The 27,547-nt window shown below is 31.7% G+C and overlaps 1 protein-coding gene across 1 annotated transcript in view; it reads left to right on the forward strand.

Moving 5' to 3' along the window:
• LOC148230266 (uncharacterized) overlaps positions 1 to 27,547 on the forward strand; it is a 75,095-nt gene that overhangs the window by 15,598 nt on the left and 31,950 nt on the right. The window contains exons 2-3 of the mRNA XM_088195944.1: positions 6,587 to 6,668; positions 6,929 to 7,607. Coding sequence (XP_088052070.1) covers positions 6,631 to 6,668; positions 6,929 to 7,607 — 717 coding nt within the window. The 5' untranslated portion in view covers positions 6,587 to 6,630. The remainder of the gene's footprint in view (positions 1 to 6,586; positions 6,669 to 6,928; positions 7,608 to 27,547) is intronic.

The following is a 27,547-nucleotide window of genomic DNA, read 5'->3' on the forward strand; positions in this document are numbered from 1 at the left end:
GCGTTTTAAATCTGTAATCTAAAGAAAACAAAAGTTATTAGGCACTTAATCAAATACCCAACAACAGCCGACCGGCCCCTGGCCGGCGTGGTCCCACATAGAAACATACAATGGCGCGGCACTAATCCTAAGAAATATTATTACAATTATTTTTGGTTTCTTCTTTTTAATGCTATTTGCATGAAAATAAATAAAATAATTAAAAATAAATTTCATATTTTAAGATTATCGTATCGAAATTTTTAAATTCGGAGTTGGAGTCGGAGTCGGGAAAAAATTTCAACGAATTCACAGCCCTGAATACGCTTTAAAAATGTATTATATATATATACAGAATGCCAATTTAATTTTAAGTGATCATTCTCTCGCTTATTGTATAATGCCTGCACTACACTCTCTCGAAGTTGTCTGAACCGAAGTTCACCTATGACTTTGAGTAAGCAACCACACTGCCCCAAAATTCATATGCCGTCCGGACGGCGGCTTCTGTCACGTATAGCTGACATATTTGCGCGCGATCAAATAATGTGCCAAATATTCACAATTTTTAAATTGTCACATTATTAAAATTACGCTACTGATAATTATAAAAGTTTGTGTGGGCACTCACCAATACAACATCAGTGAAAACTTTTCGGTCGTAAATATTCAATTTACGCAAAATCTATGTCGGCTTTTGAAAAATGCCATAAAGCATAAATATGATTCTTCAGAATGACAAACACCATATCTGTGACTATCCTAGAATTTGTCGCCATCGATTCTAACTAAGAATTCGTTATGGTGTGACATTTGTATAAACTGATCTAGGAAAATACATAAAGATATTCGAAACGATTTTTTTTAACAAAATCAAGTAACACTAATTATTTTTTAATAATTTAATTTTAAATGAAAAAAAAACATAATAACGAAATCTGTTAGAAAAATATACTATCAAAAATATAATTAATCCCTAAAATATTAAAAAATGTCAGTAAGAGTCTGTTGAAGTCCTCGATAAGCATTTGGTATTATAACTTGACCACATTACCACGATGCAGCGCTCGACATGCGTGTTGACCATGGGACGCCTACGCGCATATTGAAATTGAACCGAGTTACTCGTTCTATTTCTGTTTGCGAAAAACCATATCATTATCTCTTTCACTCTCGTCACTTAACACGCGAGAGAGCGAAAGGGACAGTATCTCACCGCTCGCGCTTGAAAGAGCAGCTTCGATTTCGGTCCGTTTGCCGACAATGTTCAGAAGCGCTCGAAGCTGACCAAATCGACTGAATTACCCCCACTTTACCTCCCGTTCTCGGTAACCTCGGACAACTTCCGAGAGATTTTAGAGCGGGCAGAAATGAACACGACCGATGTAACCCACTATATTCTCCGTCCTTAGCCAACCTTGACCAACTTCCAGAGAGTATATTGCAGGCAATACATCTAATAAACGCGTTTTATTACTTAAAAAATATACTGTGATTCCGCAGGATTTCTTATAGTGTCATTTGCTTTTCCAATATGCTTCTTGCAAGCTAAGTATGTCTAGATTATGATTTTTCATGTATTTATTTCTGATTCTTGCCTTCCTTCAGACGCAACGTTTCTCTCTGGAATCCAGACTCTTATTTTTATCACTATTATTCTAGGAACATAATGCAGTGGTTTTTCGTTACGTTCTGCATCAGAGATTTGTAATCAGTCACCTTATCTTAGATGGGTAGCCTTTCCAGACTAACAAGACCCATCATCGCTGGATTTGATTTTGGAGTGACCTTTTCTTAGATAGATGATTTTACATTGACGAGGTCTATCTACTCGGGAGAGAATTACAGCTGCTTTCAGGCTGCGCTGTGCTTCTTTTTTTACTAGCTATAGTAATGATGCGGTAGTCCCAGAAAAAAAATGTTCGTTAGAACTCTGCTGGTTATTCGCTAGTAATGATCCTTTGTTTTACACACGTCATTATTAGGAGTGTATGCAAATATACTACATTTAATTGTTATGTAGCGATGTGGCATTTTCGTAATTCTACCGCTTATGTTAATGTATAAACCGCAAGAAAGCCTTAACACTAAATGTTTTATTCATCAGTAAACACTCCAATGTCGTTCTAAAGATCAAGAAATATATCAAAGATTAATTTATATAAGTAATATAGAGTTTGCATGTTACATATAATTTAAAAAGAAAGTGCATTTTGAGTAGTGATATTTTTTTATTACACTTAAATTGTATCGACGCACAACATGTGTAAATGGAACGAATTTTTGGTGACGTGTCGATATCTCGCGATGAAACTTTTCCAGTCACTATCGATGGGAATTAAATTTTGCCACTTTTGCCTTTGTTTCCGGGCCGATATGAAAAGTCTTCGGAGGCATAAAGATGGGGCATTTTAGATGCATCGCCGCGTATGTGTCCCACGGGTGCGCGTACGAGTCGGGAAGCAATATTTATGTACGCTACAGAAGCAACGAGTGTTGCGAGTTCGAATCCCGGAATTTATGGCCTCCGAAAACTATCTGTAAAGTGATATTACCCACCGAAATATACTGCACTTTGACGGTTTCCAAATCGAAACGTCGGAAAAGGGCTACGTTACGAGCTTCGACCTGGAGAAAATAAAAACAGGAAACGGACGCTATTTTTTCAGGGCTAAGATTCTCCCTCCGTTGATAAAAATCCCTTTTGTAAATATTTTGAGTGCCATTAGCGTCGAAACGGAAACCGAGGCTATCGAGTGTTTACGGTCGGAGTTGGAAACTCGGAGTCGAACATTATTTAACTTGAAACTAAAGCACAATCCCGGCCTTACGCGAAGCGTACACTCCGGCTCTCTCTCTCTCTCTGTATAAACTTGTTAAAAGTGTTGTAACACGAAACCGTAATCATGTTTTGTATTTGTTCTTAGATCGTTAACCGAAATATTATTCACAATACGCAAAACACTAGTCAGTAGTTGCGTACGGTCATAAATAGTATTGACGTTGTAATAAACGTCGAATAATAATCAATTATTAATATATGCATCTGATAAGAATACAATTTTTTAAATTGCAAATTTAGAGGTAACGTGTCTATTTAGGCACTATTCATGATTAACTAATACTTGTATCTTAATTAATTGCTTAAAATCTGACTTATCAAATACTTATTTTTTTATATGCGAGGGTAAAAAAATAAAGTGGAAAAGAAAATACCCGGGTCAGATATAACACCTGTGTTTAAATATTTCGACTGTCATAAAATATAACCGCCCCAGACTTTTTTATTTGACTCTTTTTATCTCTTTAAAAACAATTTTCAACAAAGAAAGTCGTTATCTTTTATGTATATAAATCAACACTAAAAGGCGTTTGTTTATTTAAAAGTTTAGAAAGATGTATTTTTATTATTCCAATATTTAAATTTCGCGAATATTTATTATACTTTATTCGGGTATTTTATTTAAATAATACTTTGAATCGTATATCTGCTAATTAGATAACACTGAACAGCAAGATTTATTAACTATATTTATATGCTGATCTTAGGAGAATTTATGCATAAATTAATTAATTAGTTTTTTTTTCTATAGACGGATTTTATTTTTGTGACTGATTTTAATGAACTATAAACTCACTCATTTAAAGTAGATTTTCACGATAACTGCCATAGTTTCAAGTTAATCGAGAGCAAACTAGTTCTAAAAATAGACGTTAAGTTCGGTATCCTTCTTGACCCCTAATCTTGTTTCAAAATGGCAGTATATACCAAAAATCGTTTGTTCCTTAAAATAAATTTAGAATATTATATATATTATATTAAATTTAAAAATGTTTATCATAAAGTTAAGCGATAAAACAAATATTAATTAACAATTGTTTTTATTGATGTTTTAAAAAACACGTTTTTTGACATAAACATTAACTTTTTCTTGTAATATGAATATTATTATCTTAGAGCTTAATTCGTTAACCTAATCAAGCATATTGTTTCAAAATAGCAGTTAATATAAATAAAAATATATAGATTGAAAAAATGGCATTGATGCGGTAGTTTAGTGACACAATTAAAACGTTTTTAATAAAAATTAAAAATAACTGTTTTTCTAAGGGTACAATACATAAAAAATACTCTAATTGAATTATTTTTGCAAAACAGCGGCTCTATAAAATATCTACTGGCAAAAAGTTAAAATATGTTTTAAAAATATAATCTAAAAAAATATAAAATTTCATATATATTTTTTTGATCATGTACATATCGTATGTAATATGTATAATACATACAATACATACGAATACTTTGTATATGTAGGATTAAACGATTTTTGTAAAAACAATTACTGTCCTAGTTTTATGATCTTTATAGCGGCTATTCAAAAAAATATATAAAAAAAAACACAAAAATAAAAAACGTTACATAGTAGAAATCCCAATTAACTAAACAAATAATATATTTATTTTTATATTTATGTATAAAAATAAATAATATATATAAAAGTCTGCGGTCCGCATGCCCTTATCTCTCACTCACTCTCGCAAGCGAGCGAGAGGGAAAGTATGTCACCGCCCGCCCTTGATATACATATATGTGGGATATAACGATTTTTGTGACTACATTTACTGGCGTATTTTTAATCAAATTTTTATGATCATCTTAAAAATTGTATTTAAAAATTGCAGCTATTAAAAAAATATAGATTTATAGCTTCTAGAAAAAATTAAAAAATGTTGTATAATCGATAAATTAAATTATGACTAAAATTTCATAGTAAAATGTCGAAACTTGAAATATATTTTGATATAAAAATTAAAATCGAACTAGGTCGTACATATCTGCTATTAAAACTTCTCTAATAATGAGCTAATTTTATTGTCATATAGTATATACTTACATATCTGGGATAGCAAAAGTTTAAATTAAATATTAATTAAAGTTTGCTAGTCAGCTTCATCCGCCATCTTATTTGAAAATAGTGATTATTAAAAAATCAATACTTCATAACTGTACTTAAAACATCCTAGAAAAATACTATATAATATATACACATTAACTAAATATATATAATATGTAAAGCTATTCATATTTTTTTATTTTATAAATAAAAAATTATATATAAAATAACATATAATTTTATTACCAATATGGATGATAAATGGTACTAAAGATTTACTAATGTATTAAAATAATTATATTCTTATCTTAAAATATTCTCATAGCCAATTGTTGCTCATTAAAATATAATATAACAATTTAACCCAATGCATAATAATGGCTTATATACACACATATTTAAAGCACCTATTTATTTAAATTAAAAATCTTGTCTAAAATATAAAATATTGCTTAGATCTGTGTTGACATGGTTAGAGTTTGACAAGTTTGCTTTTCACATTTTGCATCAGAATAAACTATAAATACTAACCTCTTCCAAAAAAACATTGTCTTTAATTTAATTTAAATCAGAAATAATTGCTCGTATCGACGCCTTTCATCCGCTAGTACAAATAATACACTAAGGTCCGTTGACGCGTTTTTGCGTGATAGTGAAACTTCATGTCACGATGACGAAACAAAACATTTAAAACTTTGTGACAATAGCGTATGGTAATGTTTTAATGAGCAGCGAATAAAGTATAGCAGAAAAAACATGTATATATAATATTTTACAATATTTAAAACACAAATATCTTTTATTTAAATAAATTTTGGCTTCAAATTTATTTATACATATTATTCTAAAATCACTATTATATAAATTCGGACCTCCGATACCTCTTCTAATTTTTGTATAAAGATCAATTCCTAATTTTATTAAACACTCTGACAACAAATTATTTTTTATTTATTAACATTAAACTTCTCTTTACTACATCATTTTATTTTATTCTTAAAGCATACATAATAATTAAAACTAATAAAAAAATTAAGATAGGTGCAAAAAATGCAATGTGATTGCACTAGATTTTATTATAAAAATAGATATATATGTAATTTTAAACTAATTTCGAAAAAAAAATTATAGTCCCCTGTTTTAGAAAAGTCGATCTTTATGTTTTAAAGTTTTGGCTCAGATAAGTTACTCGTACGAGCTAAAAAATATAAAGTTAGACTGTAGCATAAAGCAAAACAATGGAGCAATAGATTTACTAAAACATAAAATTTAACTTAAAATAATCAAAAAAATTAAATCATTGCCATATAAAAAATAAAAAGTTTTGTTAAATTTTTTTTATAGTCAAAATTATGAGTAGTTATTTCTCGTTGCGTTTTATATAAATATATATTATTAAAATGTCAAGTTAAAAAAATGTATCATATTCATTTCCAGTGGTTCTTGAACTATGAACGTACCGTTTACGTATGCACATATATTGAAGTATTTTAGGTCGCAGTTGAGAAATCTTTCGCCGAACAATGGACCGTAGAGAATTGTCGCAAGACGAGTGCGTACTTTGTTTTAAAAAAGAGTCGGAAACGAAGAATGCGGCAAAAGTTTTTCCAGCTAACAATGAGCTCGAATATTATCTAGCTATTATGCATCGGCCACTTTGTACAGCGGGTGCAAAAAAGTTTTCATGATTTATGACCTGTTTGGAGTTTCAGGAGCTTGAGAGGCGGCAGGGCATGCGGCGGAAGGGGGGGCTGCCATGCAGGGCTGGCCTGGGGGGACGTCTTCGCTCGCGAGGTAATCAACAAATATTTATACACACACACACACACATTCATACATTTATAACGACCTTAAGCCGAGGGTGGATTTTTGCCTCCATCTCTTAAAAGTGAACAACGAAACATACATGTTTTATTTAATTATTACAAATCTGACCGTGATTACTTAACAAGTTACCCCAATGCGTCATCACACACCTACCTATTTTTATTAAATGCAAATAAATATTATTTAAGTGGTATTTCCACGCAGTCTATAAAATTGTTTCGTTCTAGGTTGAACCCCATATACTCCGAGGCAGAGGACGCCGGCAGGTCCAAGGCGTCTTCTTCGGGATACGGTAGCCAGAGCGGAGGATCCGTGAGCGCTCCAGTAGTACCTCTCGGAGGCTCCGACAAGGATATCCACTCCGAAGTCGGCTCTGAAGATCCCTATGCCATATACTCGACGTGCGAGGCGCGCTACTTTCAAGATGGCCCCGAGACAGAGGAGAGAAAGCCTGGGGATGGAGAGGCACCCCCGGCGGAGCCCCGCGACTCACTGCAGGACGACCCCTTCCTGCTCTACTCGCAGTTCATCCGACAGGAGGAGGCGAAGGCGGAGAGGACGGAGGAGGCCGTGAGTCTGAGTGCAGCGAGAGAAGACTATTTGAGAGCACTGCTTCAAGACGTTGCGGTGGCGCTTGAGGAAGCTCTGGCCTCAAGGCGCTCGGAACCGAGAGGAGGGCTGCTGAGGGAAGCGCAGGAGAGAGTGGCGTTAGGGTTGGTGGCGCTCAGGAGGGCCGGACCCGACGAGCTGAAGCAGTTATCTCGGGCCCTCTCCAAGAGCCCTGCAAAGGCCTTACCTCCAAGGCCTGCGACTCCGACTCCGGCGCTTCCACCTCACTGCAGCAAACCCAGTCACTGGTACCATTACTACATGAGAGCCAACTCCTACAAACCGGACGACTGCTTCGTGAGTACAATTTTGATATATTAATAGTAATAAATACGTGGTTAATTCACTGAAATGTTTCGAAAAACTTTCATTACTGATTAAATCATATGTGCGACGATCGCATACCGCGCGAAGAGTGATCTGATATGAATTTGTAATTGCTTGTTATCTCTTAGATGTAGAGATCGTATCTTTTTGAGCTTGTCGTAGATGGGTAATATTATTGTTCAAAATTATTTTCATTTAATTTGTAAAAACAGTTTAGACATCTTACTATTTTTATACCTGCTTTGCAGCTACAGGAACTTAATTGCAGATTTTTCGGGAGGGGGAGGGCATAATTTTGCCAGTCGCTGGTTGTTTTTTTAATATTTTAATTTAATTAAGATTTTATTTTTATTAATTTACGTTATTTACATAGGTAAAAATTCTGTGGTTACAATTTGTTACATTAAAATTATAAATTTAATGCGTATACATTTAGAGAAATATAATAAGTAGACCTAAAATATTTATTATTAAATTTAAAAAAGAACACAATATGAAGCATAGTAAAAGGAAAACAAAAATAACAAATAAATAATGGTACTATATATCGATGGCTTAAAGTGTAAATTTATAGATTATTTATTATAAAAATAAGAATACATATTTTATTTTTGCTAAGGCGTTTTGAAAGATGTTAAATGACAAATTTAATAGTTAATTTCTAATTTTTATTGGGAATTTTCTTGCCGTTGAAAATATTCGCTCGCTTTCCGTTGATGTTGACTTAATTGTGAGTATATATTCATGTAAAGGATTTCAATTTTAAATTCGTTCTCTGGTTGGTTGCAAAATCTAAAATTATTATTTTTCCAATATATTTAATTAAATAGGCATTTTTTTATGATAATAATATAAGCACGCCCAGTGAATGATTCAGGGTTTCCCAGATATTGTATTTCCTGCGACGGAACACTACACTAATCTATAAATTTAAACTAAGCCTTTACGGTGAGGAAGTGGTTGGAACACTAGTTATTCTGAAGTCTTAGCTTTTTTGATGTCCCGGGAAGCGAGACAAAAAAAATCGGTTCCCGGAAATTTACAGGAATCAATAAAATCATAGCGAAAATATATTTGTAATAATAAAATATTATGTGTATAAAAAATATCAATATAAATTTGTACTCTAGCCATCGATATGTATTATTTATTAACTTAGTTTTATTTAATGAAAGTTGCATTATTTATTAAAAAAATATTTTTCAATTTCTATGCAATTATTTCTAGTTAATTTAGAAAATCTAAAAATAGTTTTTGAGCATATTTTGAATATAATCCAATTGGGTTTGGTTAGTTCGTTAAGGTTATGTTTGGGTTTGAACAGCAAATTGACGATTCGCAACTGGCAAATTGAGTTTTATGTACATTTTAAAGCAACATATAATTATACTAGCTCCTATCAGTTAAATTATATGTTTGGTGGTCAATATCAGTGAAACTGATATTTCCCAGTAAAATTATGTTTATACTAGTGAAAATATATTTTTACTATAAAATAATTATTCATTGTAACACATACATATACATATGTATATACGATTATATATCTATATACGACGAAAAATCTTGTTATTAATTAAACTATAACCGTGTTTTACTCGAGAGGAAGTCTCTTCGTGAAAAATAATAAAATAAAAATTAAGTGCACCGGCAAAGCTCAAAAAAAAAGTACTTGTTTCTCGAAAGTCGAGCTTTTATTTCAAAAGCAATTCAATTAAATCAGAGTTGTATAAAAGAGCTAGTTACCGATCGCGTCAATTTAATAATGCCTTTTAGCTATATTTTTTTATACAGCAATTTATTTTCATTCTTTACACCTTTTTGCGGTCGAAAACAATACCGCAAAATCGTTTATGTGCTCGCCGCTATTCCGAGCGATATTTCGGTGCTTTTCTAAAATCCATCTTGAGAACATTCTCATGGTTCATCTCAATTCACCGCGGGTCGACGTCGTTTATTGTCAACCCTAATATTTTACTCGGCGCCCTTCGTTCAAATGTTCACAGGGATTTTGTTACCCTCTTCCAAAGTCCGGGTCTAACCCGCATCTTACGATAGACGTATATATTGTTGCTTTCTTTATTCCGCTCTGTCAGTTTCCAAGTCAGTAATATTGTAAATCGTCGTTTAAGCGAACTCTAGTGAAAAGTGGATCATGTCGTTCAACGCAAACAATTCTTTTTCGTTTTGCATTTACGAAAACCACGAACAACTAGTTATGGTTAATTACTCAAATAACCATCTACACATCCGTCAAACTTTCCATTAGCGAGGGTCGAGACCTTCCTCCGTCCTGTCGTTTTCTATACACCTGATAGTGTCTTTCCGCCTCTGCGCTATACTTAAATGAGTCATACGAGATCTTCCATTTCCTATCATTATTTTTATGTTCTATAATTGCCGTCAGTTGATAAGTAATAAGTATTTTACCCTCTACTGGAGTTTCGCATTGTATTTGGATGAATTTTGGAACAGTACTAGTCACTTGTGTATATTGAAAGAAAAAAATGATTAACTATGTTGCTCAAGTATACAATTTTTTTTAATTTCATTCGAGATAATTTTAACGAATATTCGATTGAGAACCCTGTTTTAGACCTTATAGTAATAGTCACCTAAAATTGTCTTATTCCAATCTAAAAACCTAGAGTATCCTCTTCAGGCGCATTTTCGACAGTCTGTCATTCTCAAGATTGACAGCTTCTCAATAATTGACCGATTGGTCTTCTTTGCTGTCTAATATATTCAAAGGTTTTCTCATCTCTTCATAATTCACGTTTTACTCAAAGTCCAATATGCATACTTTAGATAACTTGTTATTGCACAAACACAGACACGAGAGAATATTTAATACTCTTAACATACAATATCTGTCAAGTATCTTTTGATATATGTTTTTGATGTTGATACGCATTCATGTTACAATTTATTATTTGTCGCATTTGATCAAAACATAACAAGGTAGATTGTGACAAATAACGTGGCGTTTTGCGCATATATAAAACGTGCGTAATGTATGTATAAAAAAGTATCGATCGCGAGACGCCACTGGCCGCACGCACCGACTCGGAATAAAGGCTTTCATTACTGATTTTGCAAAAAGAAAAAAAAGTGATTCAATCCCCCGACGTTTCCAATCAATGCCGGTGCAATCTGGGACTGTTTGCTTTTTAAAAGAGGGACCTCTGGGGGGGTGCAATTAATTATTTTCGTCGGCGTATGAACACGTTATTAGAGATCCCCGGGGCCCGGGCGCTTTGTACGCGTTGCGCGCCGCTAGATACCGCATTAAATATTGGATCGTATTAATATCACCACCACTAGCGAAAAAACTCGCATGGAAATGTTTTAGGGTCATTGAACAACGGCTCGATTTATCAGACAACTCTAGGGGAAACTGGGAAGTCGCATAAAAATAAAACATATGAAAATTAAACGCTCGTGAACCTGATGACAAAACGAGAAAGTTCTTCTCAAAGTAAAGAAACAAGTCTCGTTTTTCATTCAAGAACAACATTAAATAGAAGTATACACAATTAAGGCTCAATTTAGATATTTATTCTCAATTCACTTAAAGCATAATTACCTCCGAAAAAGTCCTTCATCTTAATTTTTGTAAGTTCTCTTATGACTCAAAAGCCTAATTTTATTCATGTTTCTTTCTCTATGTTGATATTGGTAGCATATTTAAAATATTAATTTAATGACTTTAAAACTAATGCGAATAGGTTAAATAATGGAATTTCCGAAACGCAATTGCACACGATTTTAAAAAGCTCGCCGCTTTCATTTCACGATAAAGCTATTATTTTATGTGCGAGCATTACAACGCTTTGGTGTTAACAAATACACTAACCTTACATTTTGATGATGCTTTTTTTGCATTCAAGAATTTGTGTTACGGTAACTGTTTTTCAGACGAGATTAAACATTTATTATGCACATACTCATAGTATTTGTTATATACATACAACTAAATTTTAATTATAACCACTTCAGATTATTTAAAATAGTGCTATAAAAATATGTTAATATACTTTTCAATGCACCAAAGACATACATATATATGATTTTTCTACTAAAAGAAACATTAATGGTAAATAAGAAATGGTAAGAAAAATTTAATGGAATGGTAAGAAAATTTAATTTTTTTATTGAAATATATTGCATTACAAGCCTTTAATTATTCACTAAAATTAACTAAGAATAACAATTTATATACGCAACTTATACTATTATTTTAATTGTTATAGTTAATATTTCAAGTATGCTTATTATTTTTTTGTAAATGTATCCGTAATATGTATATGATTTTAATGTATCTAATTGTAACCGCAGAATAAATTGATTCTTAATTTTAAAACTGATGATATTACAATAGATATGCATCAAATCAATATGTGCTCAGGCATTTTATATCTGTATTTGAATTTAAGTTTTATTTCTCTCAATCACTGAATCTTGAGATTAGTTGAATTGAATAGTCTCGCATGATACTTTTGAAGTATTTTTCAGTTTGATAATAACAATGTTCTTTAATGCTAGTGATTAAATATTTGTTATGAGTTTTTCAAGGTTGATATGAAACAATGTATTGTAAATTATTTTTATAGTTTTATTTTGCATAACTTGAAGTTTATTGCAATTATTATTACTTCATTAAAATTATTAAAACCTCCACACTAGACGAGCGTAAATGGGAACAGTTTTGATGAATTATTTATTGACTAGGATTTAATTTTTTATTATTTGCGCCCTTTTTTTTATTAAATATTGATTTCATAGCCGCAATAGCGGCAAGCCCTTTTAATCGTAGTTCAATGATATGTTGAATTTAAGTCACACTATGATCCAAATATTTAAAATAAATGCTTCTAAAAAAGCTTAATTGCCGTCCCATATTCTAAACCAGAAATTTTCGGGTTATCCCCCAAAGAAAACACGAAAAAAACTATTTTTTAACATATGTTATTTCAGTGAAAACATATCGGAAAACATTTCCACCGGTAGATATATTTTTATGATAGTCAAAGTATACGATTTAAAGTAATATAAACATTTACATACCAATCATTATTTATTTACATGCTATTTAAAAAAATACAGTAAATGTGTATTTTATAAGTTATATTTTCACTAGTAAATATATTTTTTACTAGCAAAAATGTAGTTTAACTGATAGTCGCTAGAATAATTATATGCTGCTCTAAAATGTCTATGAAACTCAATTTGATAGTTGCGAAACGTCTGTTCAAACCAAAATCTAACCCAACTTGTAATTATAGTCTTAGAACTTTCATTAGTTCAAGTTCAAACTTTAACTAAGTCAACTCATCTCTCAGGGAAAAGTAAGCGGAACAAAGAGTACATATATATGTCGCATCTCAAATATTGTTTCATAGTTTGTAGTTGGATATTACAATATGTTTTAAAAATACCGATTTTAATATTGACTTTTAATATAAAAGTATTGGTCAAAGTATATTTAAACAGATTTCATTGCTTTTGCCGTGGATTTTTGGTTTCTGAGAAGTGATAATTGTTTTTTGTGCTCTCACATTGGTCTAAATTCGGTTTAGACGCTTTATTTGATTTTCACTTATTGTAAGACGTGATATTGGCATAAAAAGTCTTAATATGAACGATACACAACTGAGCGTTCTCACTGCGACGGCTTAATTACTTTTGACGTGGATTTTTTTCATTCTGAGAAGCGATAATTGTTTTTGGCGCTTTCCTATTGGGCAAAATTTGGTTTATATGTTCCTCATTTCATTTGTAATATTATTATAAAAGTCGCTTATAAACGCTTGATAACCGAGAGTTCCCACTGTGACGGCGACGGCACGATTTATTGCTTTTGACGTGGATTTTTGCCTTCTGAGAAGGATAATTGTTTTTTGCGCTTTCCTATTGGTCAAAATTTAGTCTCCTATTTCTTCATTCGATTCTCACTCATTGTAAGTCATAATATTATGAACGGTAGATTCCTCTGCGACGGCACGATTTTATTACTTTTGACGTGGATTCTAAACAGAGACTTCATTTGAGGGGCAGATGCGGGAGTTCGCCTTTACTTAAATTCGACCAGAAAAATGCATGTCATTCAATAAAATACTGAATGTCAAACTTTTGATCCCTTTTCTGAAAAATAATATTACTTCTGTTTTATCTTGATTAATTATAGTTCTCCATTGCAAAAAATATTTTTTAAAGTTAACAAGGGATTTTTGTAGTTTAACTGGAATTGGCTTAAGTCAATGATAGCTTAGTATTTTGTAAAACTGAAATATTAATAATACATAGAATGAAAAGGAACGGCTCAAGTATACTTCCCTGAGGTACACTTTTTAGTATTTTACGTAGTATCAAAATATTATTTTTTAGCTTAACTTCGATTTTTCAGGTATGGCTAAATTGTGGATAATATAATAAAGTGTTCTGTATTTCAAAAGCTTATATATTAGTCTGTCATGCTATACTGTGTCAAAGGCCTTTTCTATATCTAGCACTAAACGAGCACGTAAACGCTTGAGAACAAAAATATCTTTAATGATAATATGCAGCATTGTTAAAATGCGCTCAATATATTATGAAACATAGTTATCATTTTAAAACGTGACATGTCAGCTACTCGGAAACAACTATAAGCTAGAAGCGAGTGTATTTCAGAATATATATATAATCTATTAAAAATTAATAAAAAAAATAATAATATTCGGTTTATTATATACTATTATTATATTATTATGATATTTCGCTTTTATATACATACATATATTATATTGCGCTGTGTTTGTTTTTTCAGTAAATATTCCCACTGCTGTCATATCCGATGGACGATTAACTTTTTATCCGATACAAGCGCAAAGAATAAAAATGTGTAAGAATTTTGATTTTTTCCGGCTGTGAATCGCTCAATTTTATATAAATTACTTATTCAAACTAAGTAACGCGCCAGAGTAAAAAAAATATTTATGACAAAAATTAGCTTGCAAAAATAATGGCGTTTGACGCAATTGAATATCAAATTTCGGAGCGGTACCTAAAAATAAATGCATAACTAAGGCATTCTATGGTTAAATTATATAAAACGTAATTTGGCAAAACTATCTGTAATATGTATATTTACAGAAGTGCATAGGTTTTTTGTTTGATAAAATATACGGGATTTAATGCCAAATATAATTGGCTCCTTAGACGATGGGAAAATAAGATTGGCCAGATCTTGCTCTCCTTTCACTAGCGCCAGAATAATAATTCAACAAATCAGTATCACTTAATCAGCTTGAGGCGACATGCCAATATATATTTGGATGGCTAAATTTAGGTTTGAATACGTCCAACATGGACGACCGTTATGACTATAGGACGTAAAATGGAAATAAAATAGTTTTAGCCGTTAAACATAGCTTGATAATAGGGTAGAGGTACTGGATAATAGTTTTAGAGGGGCTTAGAGGTTTGCAATGTAAACGCTAAGGGTTGGGAACCAATAATTTTGTAAGCGGACTTCATTACCGAAGTGGAGAGGCCAGTCGTTATTATGGGTCGCTGATGCATATAGATATAAATCTGCGTTTGTATAATGGCTACGGTTGTACACGCGTGGCGAATCTTGGCGGTTTTTCCGCGCAATTTAATAGGCGCGCCGAAATAATTTAGAAAAACGTCGCTTTTTATGGAGACAATTCTGCAGACGGCTTTATTTTACGACGGCGGCCGTAAAAGCGAGGAGGCGCCTCAAATATGATAAGGGCTCCCCTTTTCGATGGCCGAATTAATACATATTATGTCACCGCAGCGTCGGATAACCGCTTTCTCTATCCGAGACTGACGCAATTTTCATGCGCGGCCTCGAAAAAAAGCGATGCCAATTTTATGCGCTGACAAAGCCGAATTAAGTGTCGCGTTAATTAGTTAAACGCTAACGAGCGCATTGTGGCCGAAATCAAAGCGTATACAAATATAATCAGCACCGGCGTAAATAATTATTTGCGCGTTAAAAAAATATTTCTCGCTGAGGTGGCGGACCGCAGCGACCCCAGCTTAATTGAAAAAGCTGCCAGTGGCCGAAAGCCGCTTATAATAAAATGTTTCTTCGATAGCGTAATATGGATATATGTATGTATAGGAAAAATACTGGAGAGATTGCGCCGAGGAGTAAAGTGGTTCAGATTAAATAAACTCATAGAGCAAAACTGCATCACATCATAATTTCCTGATCTATGGAAATGCACAAAAGTCACCCCTATTCATAAAAAGGGTGACAAATTATATATAAACAATTATAGATCAGTCGCAGTGTTGTCAGCTCCTGCTAAATTATTTGAAATAATTATTCATAAATATATCTATAATCACTTTCAACAAGTTTTGTTAGACCAACAGCACGGGTTTCGTCCTGCCCGTTTCACTGTCGTTCACCAAAACGGTGACAACTTCTCTCGATGCGGGAATTCAAGTAGACGTCGTGTATACAGATTTTGAGAAAGCCTTTGACAAAGTTTGTCATAGGTTATTATTAAAAAATTGCTCAGATAATTTAACTCGGTTATTCTCGAGTTATTTAAGCAATCGTAGACAGTTTGTAACCTATGGTGGCCGATTGTCGAAAGAATATTTTACCCCTTCGGGGGTTCCTCAAGGATCCAATCTGGAACCTCGGCTTTTTGTGTTATTTATTAATGACATAAATACGGCAATTAAAAATTCAAGTTTTCTTCTGTACGCAGATGATTTAAAATTATATAAATGCATTCGATCTGTTGTGAACTGCTTCTCTCTACAAAGTGATTTGACTCTCTATGGAGATGAGCTTCCATTAACCGTCTGCCCTTAAGTGTCGGAAAGTGCCATACTGTGTCATTTTCTCGATCGCATTCACCATCATCTTATTTCTACCATCTCGGTGGTAACATTTTGACTAGAGAAACTTCCACTATAGATCTCGGAATCACTTTCGAGAGCAAATGGAGGTTCTCTCTACACATACACGACGTCTGTGATAAATCTTCCAAGATGCTCGGCTTTGTTATGAAGAATGTCTTTCACTTTGACGATCCGTTAGTTATTTGCATCCTCTATGACACTTTAGTTCGTAGCATTCTTGAATCGGGATCTATAATTTGGAATCCCCGAATAGCCAAATATTCCCTTTTAGTGGAAAAAATTCAAAAAAGGTATTTAAGATACCTTTACAAAAGGACATTTGGTTAATATCCGTACACATATCCCAGCGCCTTTCTTTTAGGAGCGTTGGGATATGATTCACTGAGCTCTCGCAAAAAGTTGTATGTCGCTAAGCATTTTTCAAATTACTAAAAGGTGCTGTCGACAATCCAGCTATTCTCGAAGAATTCCAGTTTTGGGTTCTGGAACATTTTCGAGAATCACGATCGCGTCCTCTTTTGATGACCGTTAGGGCTAGGACGTCCGCACTTGCCGACTCGCCTATAGCTGTGGCCATCCAGCTCCTTAATACGCTGGCATTACATATTGACCTGTTTAATGTTAGCTATGAGGAGCTATGAGAAGTATCATTTAATTTTGATATTTTGTATTTTTTTTATGTTTCGACCATCGTGGCGCATTGGGGTAACCTGTAAGGCTACGATGGTCTTAATTTAATCTAAAAATATTTAAAATATTTATTTTATTGCACGGACAATTATTTATTACTCATATAAATTTTTGGTTCTAACATAAAAAAATTATCGTTTTTTTTTTAAAATCATCTTTGACATTTACAACTAATAAATCTCATACCGCTATAGATAGTTAATAAATCACCTACCACTTTACAAATGTTTTAGTGACCTTATGAAATTTATATTATATATTATTATATGTTTTTTTGTATAAATTGTCAACTTAGTAAAAATTCGCACTTGTTATTTTTTTAAACACAAATTAACGAATTATTTATTAGTTATTAAAGATTATTGTATAAGCTTAATTTATCAGAAAACAAAGTATTTTATATTTATTATAAATAAGGGAAACTGACGCGTGAAGATAAATAACAGATGACTCACTAAAAAGTCGCTGGCGTTTAAAGGGTTAGAGTGACTACTCCATTGCAAGAACCACTGCCGTTACCAGTACTAAAGCCTTACGAGTCCACCCCCCGTAGTACTACATTATTTGTTAGAGTCTCAGTAGTGTTTCTCCCGAGCGTTTTGGGAAACGCTCTCCTGACCACCTTTTGCATGCTATTACATTTCTGCGCTTCATCCTTGTACATCACTTTACGTGATGCCTCTGTTCCAGCTTTAGCCCCCGGTCCCTAAGGGCCGAGCCCTTTTGTCCAGCTAGCGTTGAAATGCAAAGCTTTGCCCGTCATTGATAGTCCAAGGAACACTACCTCGGTTGGGTGTTCACAAAGTTTTGAATCCTCTTAGGATCTTGGGATTCAAGCTCGAAAGAGGTCCTCCGCTCTCCCACACTGTTAACGGCGAACTCCAGCGTGGATTAATTGAAATATGGAGTCTAGATGTGCACCAACACAAATATAACAAAATACGTACTTAGGTATCAACGGCCAAAGCACAACTGTCTGTTGAAACTTAAATTAAAAAATAAATGACATTATATGTTGCTAAAAAACTGTGATAAGATCCTATATATTACCTAAATATTAACTTTTTTTTTAAAGTAGGCGGTAATGTGATCATCGTTCTTATCTTATAAAATTATTTATATTTATTGCGTTCAAATTTTTTTTTATGTTTATATGTCATTTAAAAAAAGCACATGTTTTTAACATGGGCTGGGCTAACAATAACTATTCATTTTAAAAGGATTAATTGCGGCGGAAAAGAAATTTTAGCGTCATATCGCTAATTATTTTTTCTTGAAATTCTTTTCTGGTAGTAATAGCAAAGTTGTTGCTTTTATAAATTTTATTAATACAATGAAAAGATTTAGTAAAAGCCCTCAATGCTACATTAATGTATTCTTTCACTTAATAATACATGCTTTACCTAGTTAGTGTATGAAATTTCTGACGTAAGCTAGTTATATCGTTAAGGAACAGAATTTGATTACAATTATAATCGCGCGCGACTAATCGTAGAGTGAATAATAATAATATAAATAGCTTAAGGTGCGAGCGCTCGGCAGCGAGCGAGCATTGTTCAGAACAGTGAACTCCCCATGAATGGCAATAAGATTCACCTTACGTAAATAGCTTAAAATACCACTGAGAGTATACATTAAATATTGAAGTGAATTGTGCATAAATTATTTTGTGTGTACAGTAACTCTTTCTGTATTGTATTAATAGAGGAACATTTTTTTATTTTTTACATTGTTTTACAAAAAAAGCGTGGCGCCGTACTAACTTATTAGTACCAAAAAATAGTGTATGATTTAAATTAATTTAATATACCAGATGTTGCTACTCAAACCTTTGCTTTTTGTTAGTATAACATATTTTAGTAAATTATAAATAAATAAAAGGACAAACACAAAATAAATAAATGAGTATTATACATTTTAAAATTGTATATTTATTAAAAAAAAATCTGTACAAGCACATGACCTTTCAACTACACGGATGTATCAGTAATTAGTAACCTTTGGACTTTAGATAATTTTTAAGAGATCTATTTTTACAGGCATGTCTAACTTAATGTGTGTTTATTATACTATTATATTATTGTGATATTTTGCAATTATATTTTAAGAGATTTCATTGTTTGAATTTTCGGTACATTTCCTCACTGCTGTCAAATCCAATGAACGATTTACATTTTGAACGCGAAAATTGGACAGAGAAAATGTGTCCGCAATTTGATTTTTTTTGGCTGTGACGCTTCACCCTCGCTCTCTGTTATATAAATTGATTATTCAGGTTTAGTAACGAGCGTCGATAATGACGAGTCGTAATTAAAAATTCATATAAGCGAGAACTTCGTTAAAACGAACGTAACGACTGCTAAACCGGCGACACGTGTGCGCCAATTATTAAAACAATATACTTTATTACGAATCATTGTGCAACACGAAAGTGTTTCTCGATACAATATTTTATTCAAACTCGGAAAATTACACTTCCGGAACGATTTTGCTCCTTTCGATTATTCGCTCGGCTTTACGAGTATTACGCCAGCGAGAAAATTACAAAATTCAAGCTAAACGTAAATATAAAATAACCTTTTTGCAGACCTTGCTAATTTAATATATTTTCCCTTTCTTATTTTTCTTCTTTGAGTCCCATCACCTTTTACGGCCGTTTAACGATCTATTGAATAGTAAGCGTATCAACGGTTACTTGTTGCCTTTCCTTGAACTGGGACATTTTGATATCGTTAATCGAAACATATGGTACAATTCTATTAGCGATAAAGCAAATAATACGTGCGAAATCTAAATTTTTTTTATTAATAATAATACAAAATATGATATAAAATAACTTTGTTTCATGGCCTCGCTTCGTTAAAAGAAACTAGCAAATACAAAAATACTGCTAGAGTTTGCTTTGAAGAGAGATAATAATTTCTGAGAAAAAGGTCGATTGTTCGAAAGTAGGACTGAGTAGGCTCAAGAGGGATATTAGTTTACGTTTTACTACTATGTCGACGCATTGAATAACAATAAGCTTTTCACAAATTTAAACAGAACCTCAGGTCCTTTATGTTAGGGTACACCTAAAGAGGAAACTAATCTTACGACCCTATCTTCTCTTTATGCATTATAAGGTTCCCCTACGTCGGCGATTTTATATTTTCCCTTTCAAAAACAAACGTAAGAGGTTATATTTGCCAGTGTTTAAAAAGTTCAATTAAAGCACCATAAAGGGTTTTAATTTGAATTTAACTTTGAACTTTTACCAATACACGCGTATAATTCAACATAAAAATAATAATGTATAATTAAATATCCTGTAATTTAAGTCTGAAATGAACGAAACAGTTTATTATGATTCTCATCTGGTAAATATAATAGTTACAATTTCTCAAAACGTTCAAAATTTAATAAAAAGACACAAGCGTAAAGTGCAATATTATGAGAGCAAATGTATCGCAGAAAACATTTTATGTATTATTAGCTCATTTAGAAGCTGTATATATCCAAAAAATAAATAGCTATTACTAAAATTATGACTATAATTGATCATCATTGATACATAAGTACGATTTTTGTATACATAACATCAGCAAGTTCATTACAATATCTTTTAAACTAAAGTATTTTATTGCGTAACTAATGAAATTTATAATATCATTCTTAAGCATAAAAAAAATACTAAAACTTATCAACTGTAATACGAAATAACTGGCTTAAAAATATATTTTCCCCTTAAATAATCTCTAGAATCGCGTCTGATGATATAATGATGTGATTGTTGTGATTTCTGGAAATTCAATTTGCATCTTCATCTTCAGAGAACCTTATTTTGCATATTGTTCCGGAAACTTGTAAGCCAAGAAATTGATCCACTTGAATATTCGACGGTTCGTAAGAAGACTGTCACAACTTATTATTATAATTTTGATTAGGTTTAATATATTTATTACATTTGTACTTGATGTCGGTGCTCACTGTAGCTCATTTGCGCAACGCACTCATAATCTCACACATGCATTAAAAAAACTTTATTTATTTTTAAATCAAAACAACCAGTTTATAAGTATTTCGCGACTAATTGAATCGCAACCATACAGTTATTATTGCTTTTTAAACTTTATTATTGTTCATTTAAAACATTGGTGTTAGTGTATATAATATTTAACCTAACAGTAAAATGTCTGAATATACGAATCCTAAGAGAATGATGCAAATCAATACAAAGTGCATAGTAATTTTGTTCGAAGATCTCTGATTAACCGATTGATTTGAGGCGAAGATAATTCTAACTAAATTTATCATCATGAATTAATATAAAAATTCTGAAAAAAATACACTGAAAATATTGTAGTTCTTAATCAATAATGTTTTTCATACTGTGTTTTGCCGTTGATATTATTTCGATTGTATTTAATTAAGACACTTTATTTATTTTTATTTATTTTGCAGGACTTATATACTGATTATTAATGATTAGTTTTTACTCTAAGCCTAATTTTTTATCGCCATTAATCATTAATTCATGTTAAAAAATTTTTTTGAAGAAATCTTAAAATCAAATAATAATTGAGCACCCCAATAAATTTGTTATTTATTAAAAAATCGTTAAAATGTAGATTTAAAACCGATTGAGGTTGTTCAAAATGTTTATTTTATGCGTATTTTTAATATATAGTAGGCCCCCTAAGCTTTAATTACAGCTGCAACCCTTTTTGGCATAATGGCAACTAATGCAGGTGGACGGAAACAATTTTCTCTATTTCATTTGCAGTTTTTATCGTAGCGCCTTTTATTTTTGTCCATAAATGCACAATAGGATTTAGGTCTGATGACTGTGTAGACCATTCTAGAAGCATCAACTTCTGCTTTTTCACGAAGTAGTCTGTGCTTGGAAATATTTTTCTGAATAAATTTATCAAAGTGAATTCCAACATTGAATTAAAAATGTTAACATTCATACAACCCTCGCAAGTATACATGTTTTCTACCCCTGCTGCTGCCATGCAAGCCCAGATCATAACGCTTCCGCCACTATATTTGACTTTGGGTACTACGCAATCAGCTATATATTCTTCTACGACTCTTTGACACACGTATGCTACATTCAAAATTTTAAAAATGTATTAAAAAAGTATGATCATTTAAAAAAATTTTGAAATAAAATTAGTTTTAAATATTTTCTTATTTAACCAATATTAGTCTAAAATTACCTCAATGTCTGATTCATCGGACATACTGTGTCAGGCTTTACAACTTCTAAGTCCCACATCTTTGATGCTTCTTCTCGCTGTCTGCAAAGAAATAGAGACTTTAGCAACCAGTTTTGAAAGCGTTTTTTGACGATTTTTAAAGGACTTACGAACCAAGATTTAATCTCCCTGGGCAGTTGTCTTTTATTTTCTTCCAGTTTTGGCTTTTAATTAATAAGAATCATATTTGTTGCACTATTGCAAATTATTTTGGATAGTGTGTCGTGAACAATTTTATCTAATTTCCGATATATTCAGTCAATAATATGCAATAAAATTATATTCGCTCTTTTAGCTTCATTTAAATTGCGTTTTTTAGCATTTTTAAATGTTTATTTAATATTTAAAATTAATTAATAAATAAAAAAAATGATAACGAGAAATAAAGGGCAAAATAAAACTTTCAATAAAATTTTAAAAATCAAGTGAGCAATAAAAAACGATGGATTACTTTGATTACTTTTCAAAATTACGGCTTAAACTACCTGTTAAAATATTCGGGTCAGACTATGCACTTGTAAAGAGCTACACAGCATTTTAGGGGTGTCCCATAATTGTGGCCAAGGCTGTACACAAAAATATTCACTAGTGATTTTTAGATTTATTTGAAAAATATGTGGATCTTAGTTGTGAAAGAATGATTAATAGTGATTAAGTTAAAGTTAATCAATATTAATTATTACGTAAAATAGTGAATTACTTAGCCAAAATAGTTTGATCGCTTTTCATATTGATCATATTGTATTTTTATGTATTTTTTAATATTTTTTATTAAGGATGTACTTTTTTGTATTAGAAAAATTTGAATTTTTATTTTAAACCTAATTTTTTTTTTGATTTTATCATATTAAAAAAATATTTAACTAGCTTTCTGGTACAATATTTAATTAATTACTCGAATTTTATTATTCTAGTCCTTTCACTTTTATCTGTAGTTAAATCTTATGATTAATTACATATTTAAAATAAGTACTAAAAATAACTGTAACATATATAAAAAGTACAAATACAAATATTTCCAAAATCGCTTAAAATGTCTTCCTAGCGTAAGAGTTATTATATTATATTATATTATATTGACTTGTGAACGTTTTATTATCATGCAGATATATATTTTTTGTGTTGTGGCAGTCTTATTCTAAGCCGACGAATTGTATAATATTTATTTAGTATTGATCGTGACTTTCTGTTAATTTATTGTATCACCCTCACGCAACGCAATCGAATCGTAATAATGCGGTCGCTAATGAAGTCGGTCTTTACGATTCATTATTCTCGCGCATACTTTCGCAACAGCAATTATAAAAGTGTACATCATCAAGCAAAAGTCAATAATAATAATAATAATAATATAATCATAATTATGACGAAATACGTTGCGTAAAAGACAACGGCGCAATTATTGAGTTCCCGGAGGATACAGCCGAACGGAAAATTTACGACCCCCTACCGTTCATGACCTACCCACCTACCGAAATTAATTGTTCAAAACAAAATCTGCCATTACTGAAAAACGAACAATGGCCTCTCTCAATAAAGCCTTCGTCAGGGTCACGGTCGATCGAAAGAGTTCCGAATTTCTTATTCCCACCGGCTCGGTCGACGAGAATCTATTACTACTGAGTAGTCGTGATCTGTCGGAACTCGGATTCGATCCAATTTTGTTTCGACAACCGATTATCTCATATTCTGGCTACGCGATTTCTATACCCTAGCGCGTGCTATTCATGCCCATTAATTCTGCTTTAGTTTCTTGGAAACATGTTATTTGTGTAATACAAGAGGAAGTACGGATCGTTAATTAGGCTTTGGGGGTACAATTCCTGGTATTCTAAACATAGCGTGTATATTATGAAAGATGCTAAGGACTTGGCTTGATACATCTTAACTTTCAAGTTGCGATTGCATCCCTAAATGTTTTCTCGACCATGTCGTGCACAATCGAGAACGCTCCTTTAATACAAATCCAGCTTCTCAACGGACTCCAGTCATATGCCTGCACTACACTCTCTGGAAGTTGTCCGAACCGAAGTTACAACTGAAGTCGGCCGAGACCTACGACTTCGACACTGTCGCAAATTTCATATACCGTCCTGACGGCGGCTTCTGTCACGTACAGCCGGCATATTTGCGCGTGATCGAAAAATGTGCCAAATAATCGCAATTTTTAAATTGTCATATTATTAAAATTACGCTATTGATAATTATAAAAGTTTGCGTGGGCACTCACTAATACAATATCAGTGAAAACTTTTCGGTCGTAAATATTCAATTTACGCAAAATCTTTGTCGGCTTTTGCAAAATGACATAAGGCATAAAAATGATACTTCAGAATACGAACACCACATCTGTGACTATCCTAGAATTTGTCGCCATCGATTCTAAATAAGAATTCGTTATGGTGTGACATTTACATTAACCGATCTAGGAAAATACATAAGGATATTCGAAACGATTTTTTTTAACAAAATCAAGTACCATTAATTATTTAATTTTATATGAAAAAAATATAATAGCTATATCTGTTAGAAGAATATACTATCAAAAATATAATTAATCCCTTTTGGTGCCCTAAAATATTCAAAGATGTCAGTAAGAGTCTGTTGAAGTCCCCGATAAGCATGTGGTATTATAACTTTACCACGTGACAACGATGCAGCGCTCGACATGCGTTTTAACCATAGGACGCCTACGCGCATACTGAAATTGTTCCATCTGAGTTTGCGAAACAACATATCATTATCTCTCTCACTTTCGTCACTTAAAACGCGAGAGCGTGAAAGGGGAAGTATCTCACCGCTCGCGCTCTAATGAGCAGCTCTGACTTCGGTTCCTTTGACTTCTGTCCATTTGACGACAATGTTCGGAAGTGCTCGAAGCTGACAAAGTCGACTGAATTACCCCTACTTTACTTCCTGTTCTCGGTAACCCACTATATTCTCCGTCCTTGGCCAACCTTGGCAAACTTCCAGAGATTGTAGTGCAGGCAATAAATGTTTCCGAACATAATTATATGCTTAGTATATTTTTTGAATAATATGTAGTATATGAATGTGTGAGTATGTAGATATCCTTTTTACTACTTGTCCCTCAAATATAGCGCTGTTTAATTATTGTTATTTCATAGTGTTACTATAATACTTATGATGTACCAATGACTTAAAAATTGCCAGACTAAAATATACCGAACACAGATAAAATCTCGTGGCAAAGAGTAGCATATTTTTTATCAGTCTTGTATTTTCGTTAATATTATTGTTGGAAATCAAGACCCATGTGCATATTTTTCTAATAATATATTATATAAGGAACGGTCTTAAAAGAGTCATTTCTTAGTACGTTCATCTCAATTATTATCTTTCATTTTATTTTCTTGAGACATTTTATGTTATTACGTTTTTTACCAAGCTCACTTAACATTTGTATAACTAGGCCTACTTTTTATATATAATATATTAAAAATATTTACGATAACTGCATTCCGACATAAGTCGAATATCACGCTTTAAATTTGCTATATTTTATTTTCGTCATAATAACTATCTAAATATATGTGTGTATAATTTAGCCAATTGCACTCAGTGGCATTTTACGAAACTGAGTGCAGAATTGTGTTTGGCGACACTGCACTTATTGAATTACTGATATCGTATTATTCGAGGATAATTATTAACAATCATTAATTTACTTATTAGTATGTACTCACTAAATTTTTTTTTTAATAAAAAATAATATATTTACATTCTTATGAATATTATATAATAAAAAATTCTATTTAAAGACATTACTTATTATTTTTCTGTGCATATTACGTTGTATTATATTTAATTAATGCAAGACTATTTTTTTTCTAATTAAATATTTTAATGCACCGCCTCTAGTTTATATTTTTACATTTGTATATTTAATTTAAAATAATTAGCTTCTTTCGTAACAATAGCAACAAAAAAATATGTGATTCATAACAATAATTATTTACATTTATATTTCTTCACAGTTTTAGCTACAAATTATACAAAATTTAATAAAATAGTATAACATAATTTATTTATGTAAGTTTTATTAATTTTAAAATACAACATGATATAATTAAGCACTGTGAGCACATTATTAAAAAATAATATTTTTATCGCATTTATTTTTTGTTGTTTCGTTCCAAATTAATTTTATTGCTTAATGTCCATAATTGAATTATAATGACATTGTGTTTAATATATTGTAGTTTAACATTCTAATGAATTAAATATTTATTTGATATTAAAAATGAGTTGTAAACTTAGCACATATTATTTAAAATGTAATATATTTATTAAAATTAAAATTATCTCATAAAAAATTAAAATGCTTTACTAAGAAAAAAATATCACTAAGTTGTATTCTAAATTTAATTACATTAAATCTTTAGATGCCAGATGAAAATTATATTATATTATTTCATTTTAATAATAAGTAGGTAGATAAGAGGTAAAAATTACTTTTCTCGAGATTTTTACTGCGAAGTCAAATCAATCTCAATATTATTTTTATACTTATTAGGTAGCTAGAATAAAATTATTTCGTATATTTTATATTAGGCTATTTTTATTTTATTGTATTATACTTTTATATAAAAATGTATTTTTATTACATTTAGTATAGGCTTAAAAAATCCGTTTTATTTTAATTTATGATGCAGCAGTTTAACATAAAAATGTGATAATGCAGTGAAAATAGGTCATTGAGTAAACAGCACATAGCACATTATCCACAAAATATTGTTTGCCAGAACCATTCATAATCAAATATTTGATATAAGAGACATGTAACTCGAATTTACTAAAAATCATAAATTTTGCGTATTTGCGTAAATGTCCATTAACAGTATCCAATATTATCTATGGATCTTACTTTAACAAAAAACGTCACCCATCAAAAGGTACCAAACAATGCATTCCAAACTTGCGCATTTCAGGGAATAGATTAGTATGCAATTATTATCAACTTCAAACCATTGGCATATGAAAGAAACGTTCCATTTATTACGTCAAGGAAACACTGTATTCCAGTAGCGTTTTAAGGTTTGAACCGTCCGGGGCGATCCATAATTT

This window comes from Plectrocnemia conspersa, unplaced genomic scaffold (assembly GCF_051122295.1).
Source record: "Plectrocnemia conspersa isolate PC_06_02 unplaced genomic scaffold, ASM5112229v1 ptg000010l, whole genome shotgun sequence".
NCBI classification, from domain to species: domain Eukaryota; kingdom Metazoa; phylum Arthropoda; class Insecta; order Trichoptera; family Polycentropodidae; genus Plectrocnemia; species Plectrocnemia conspersa.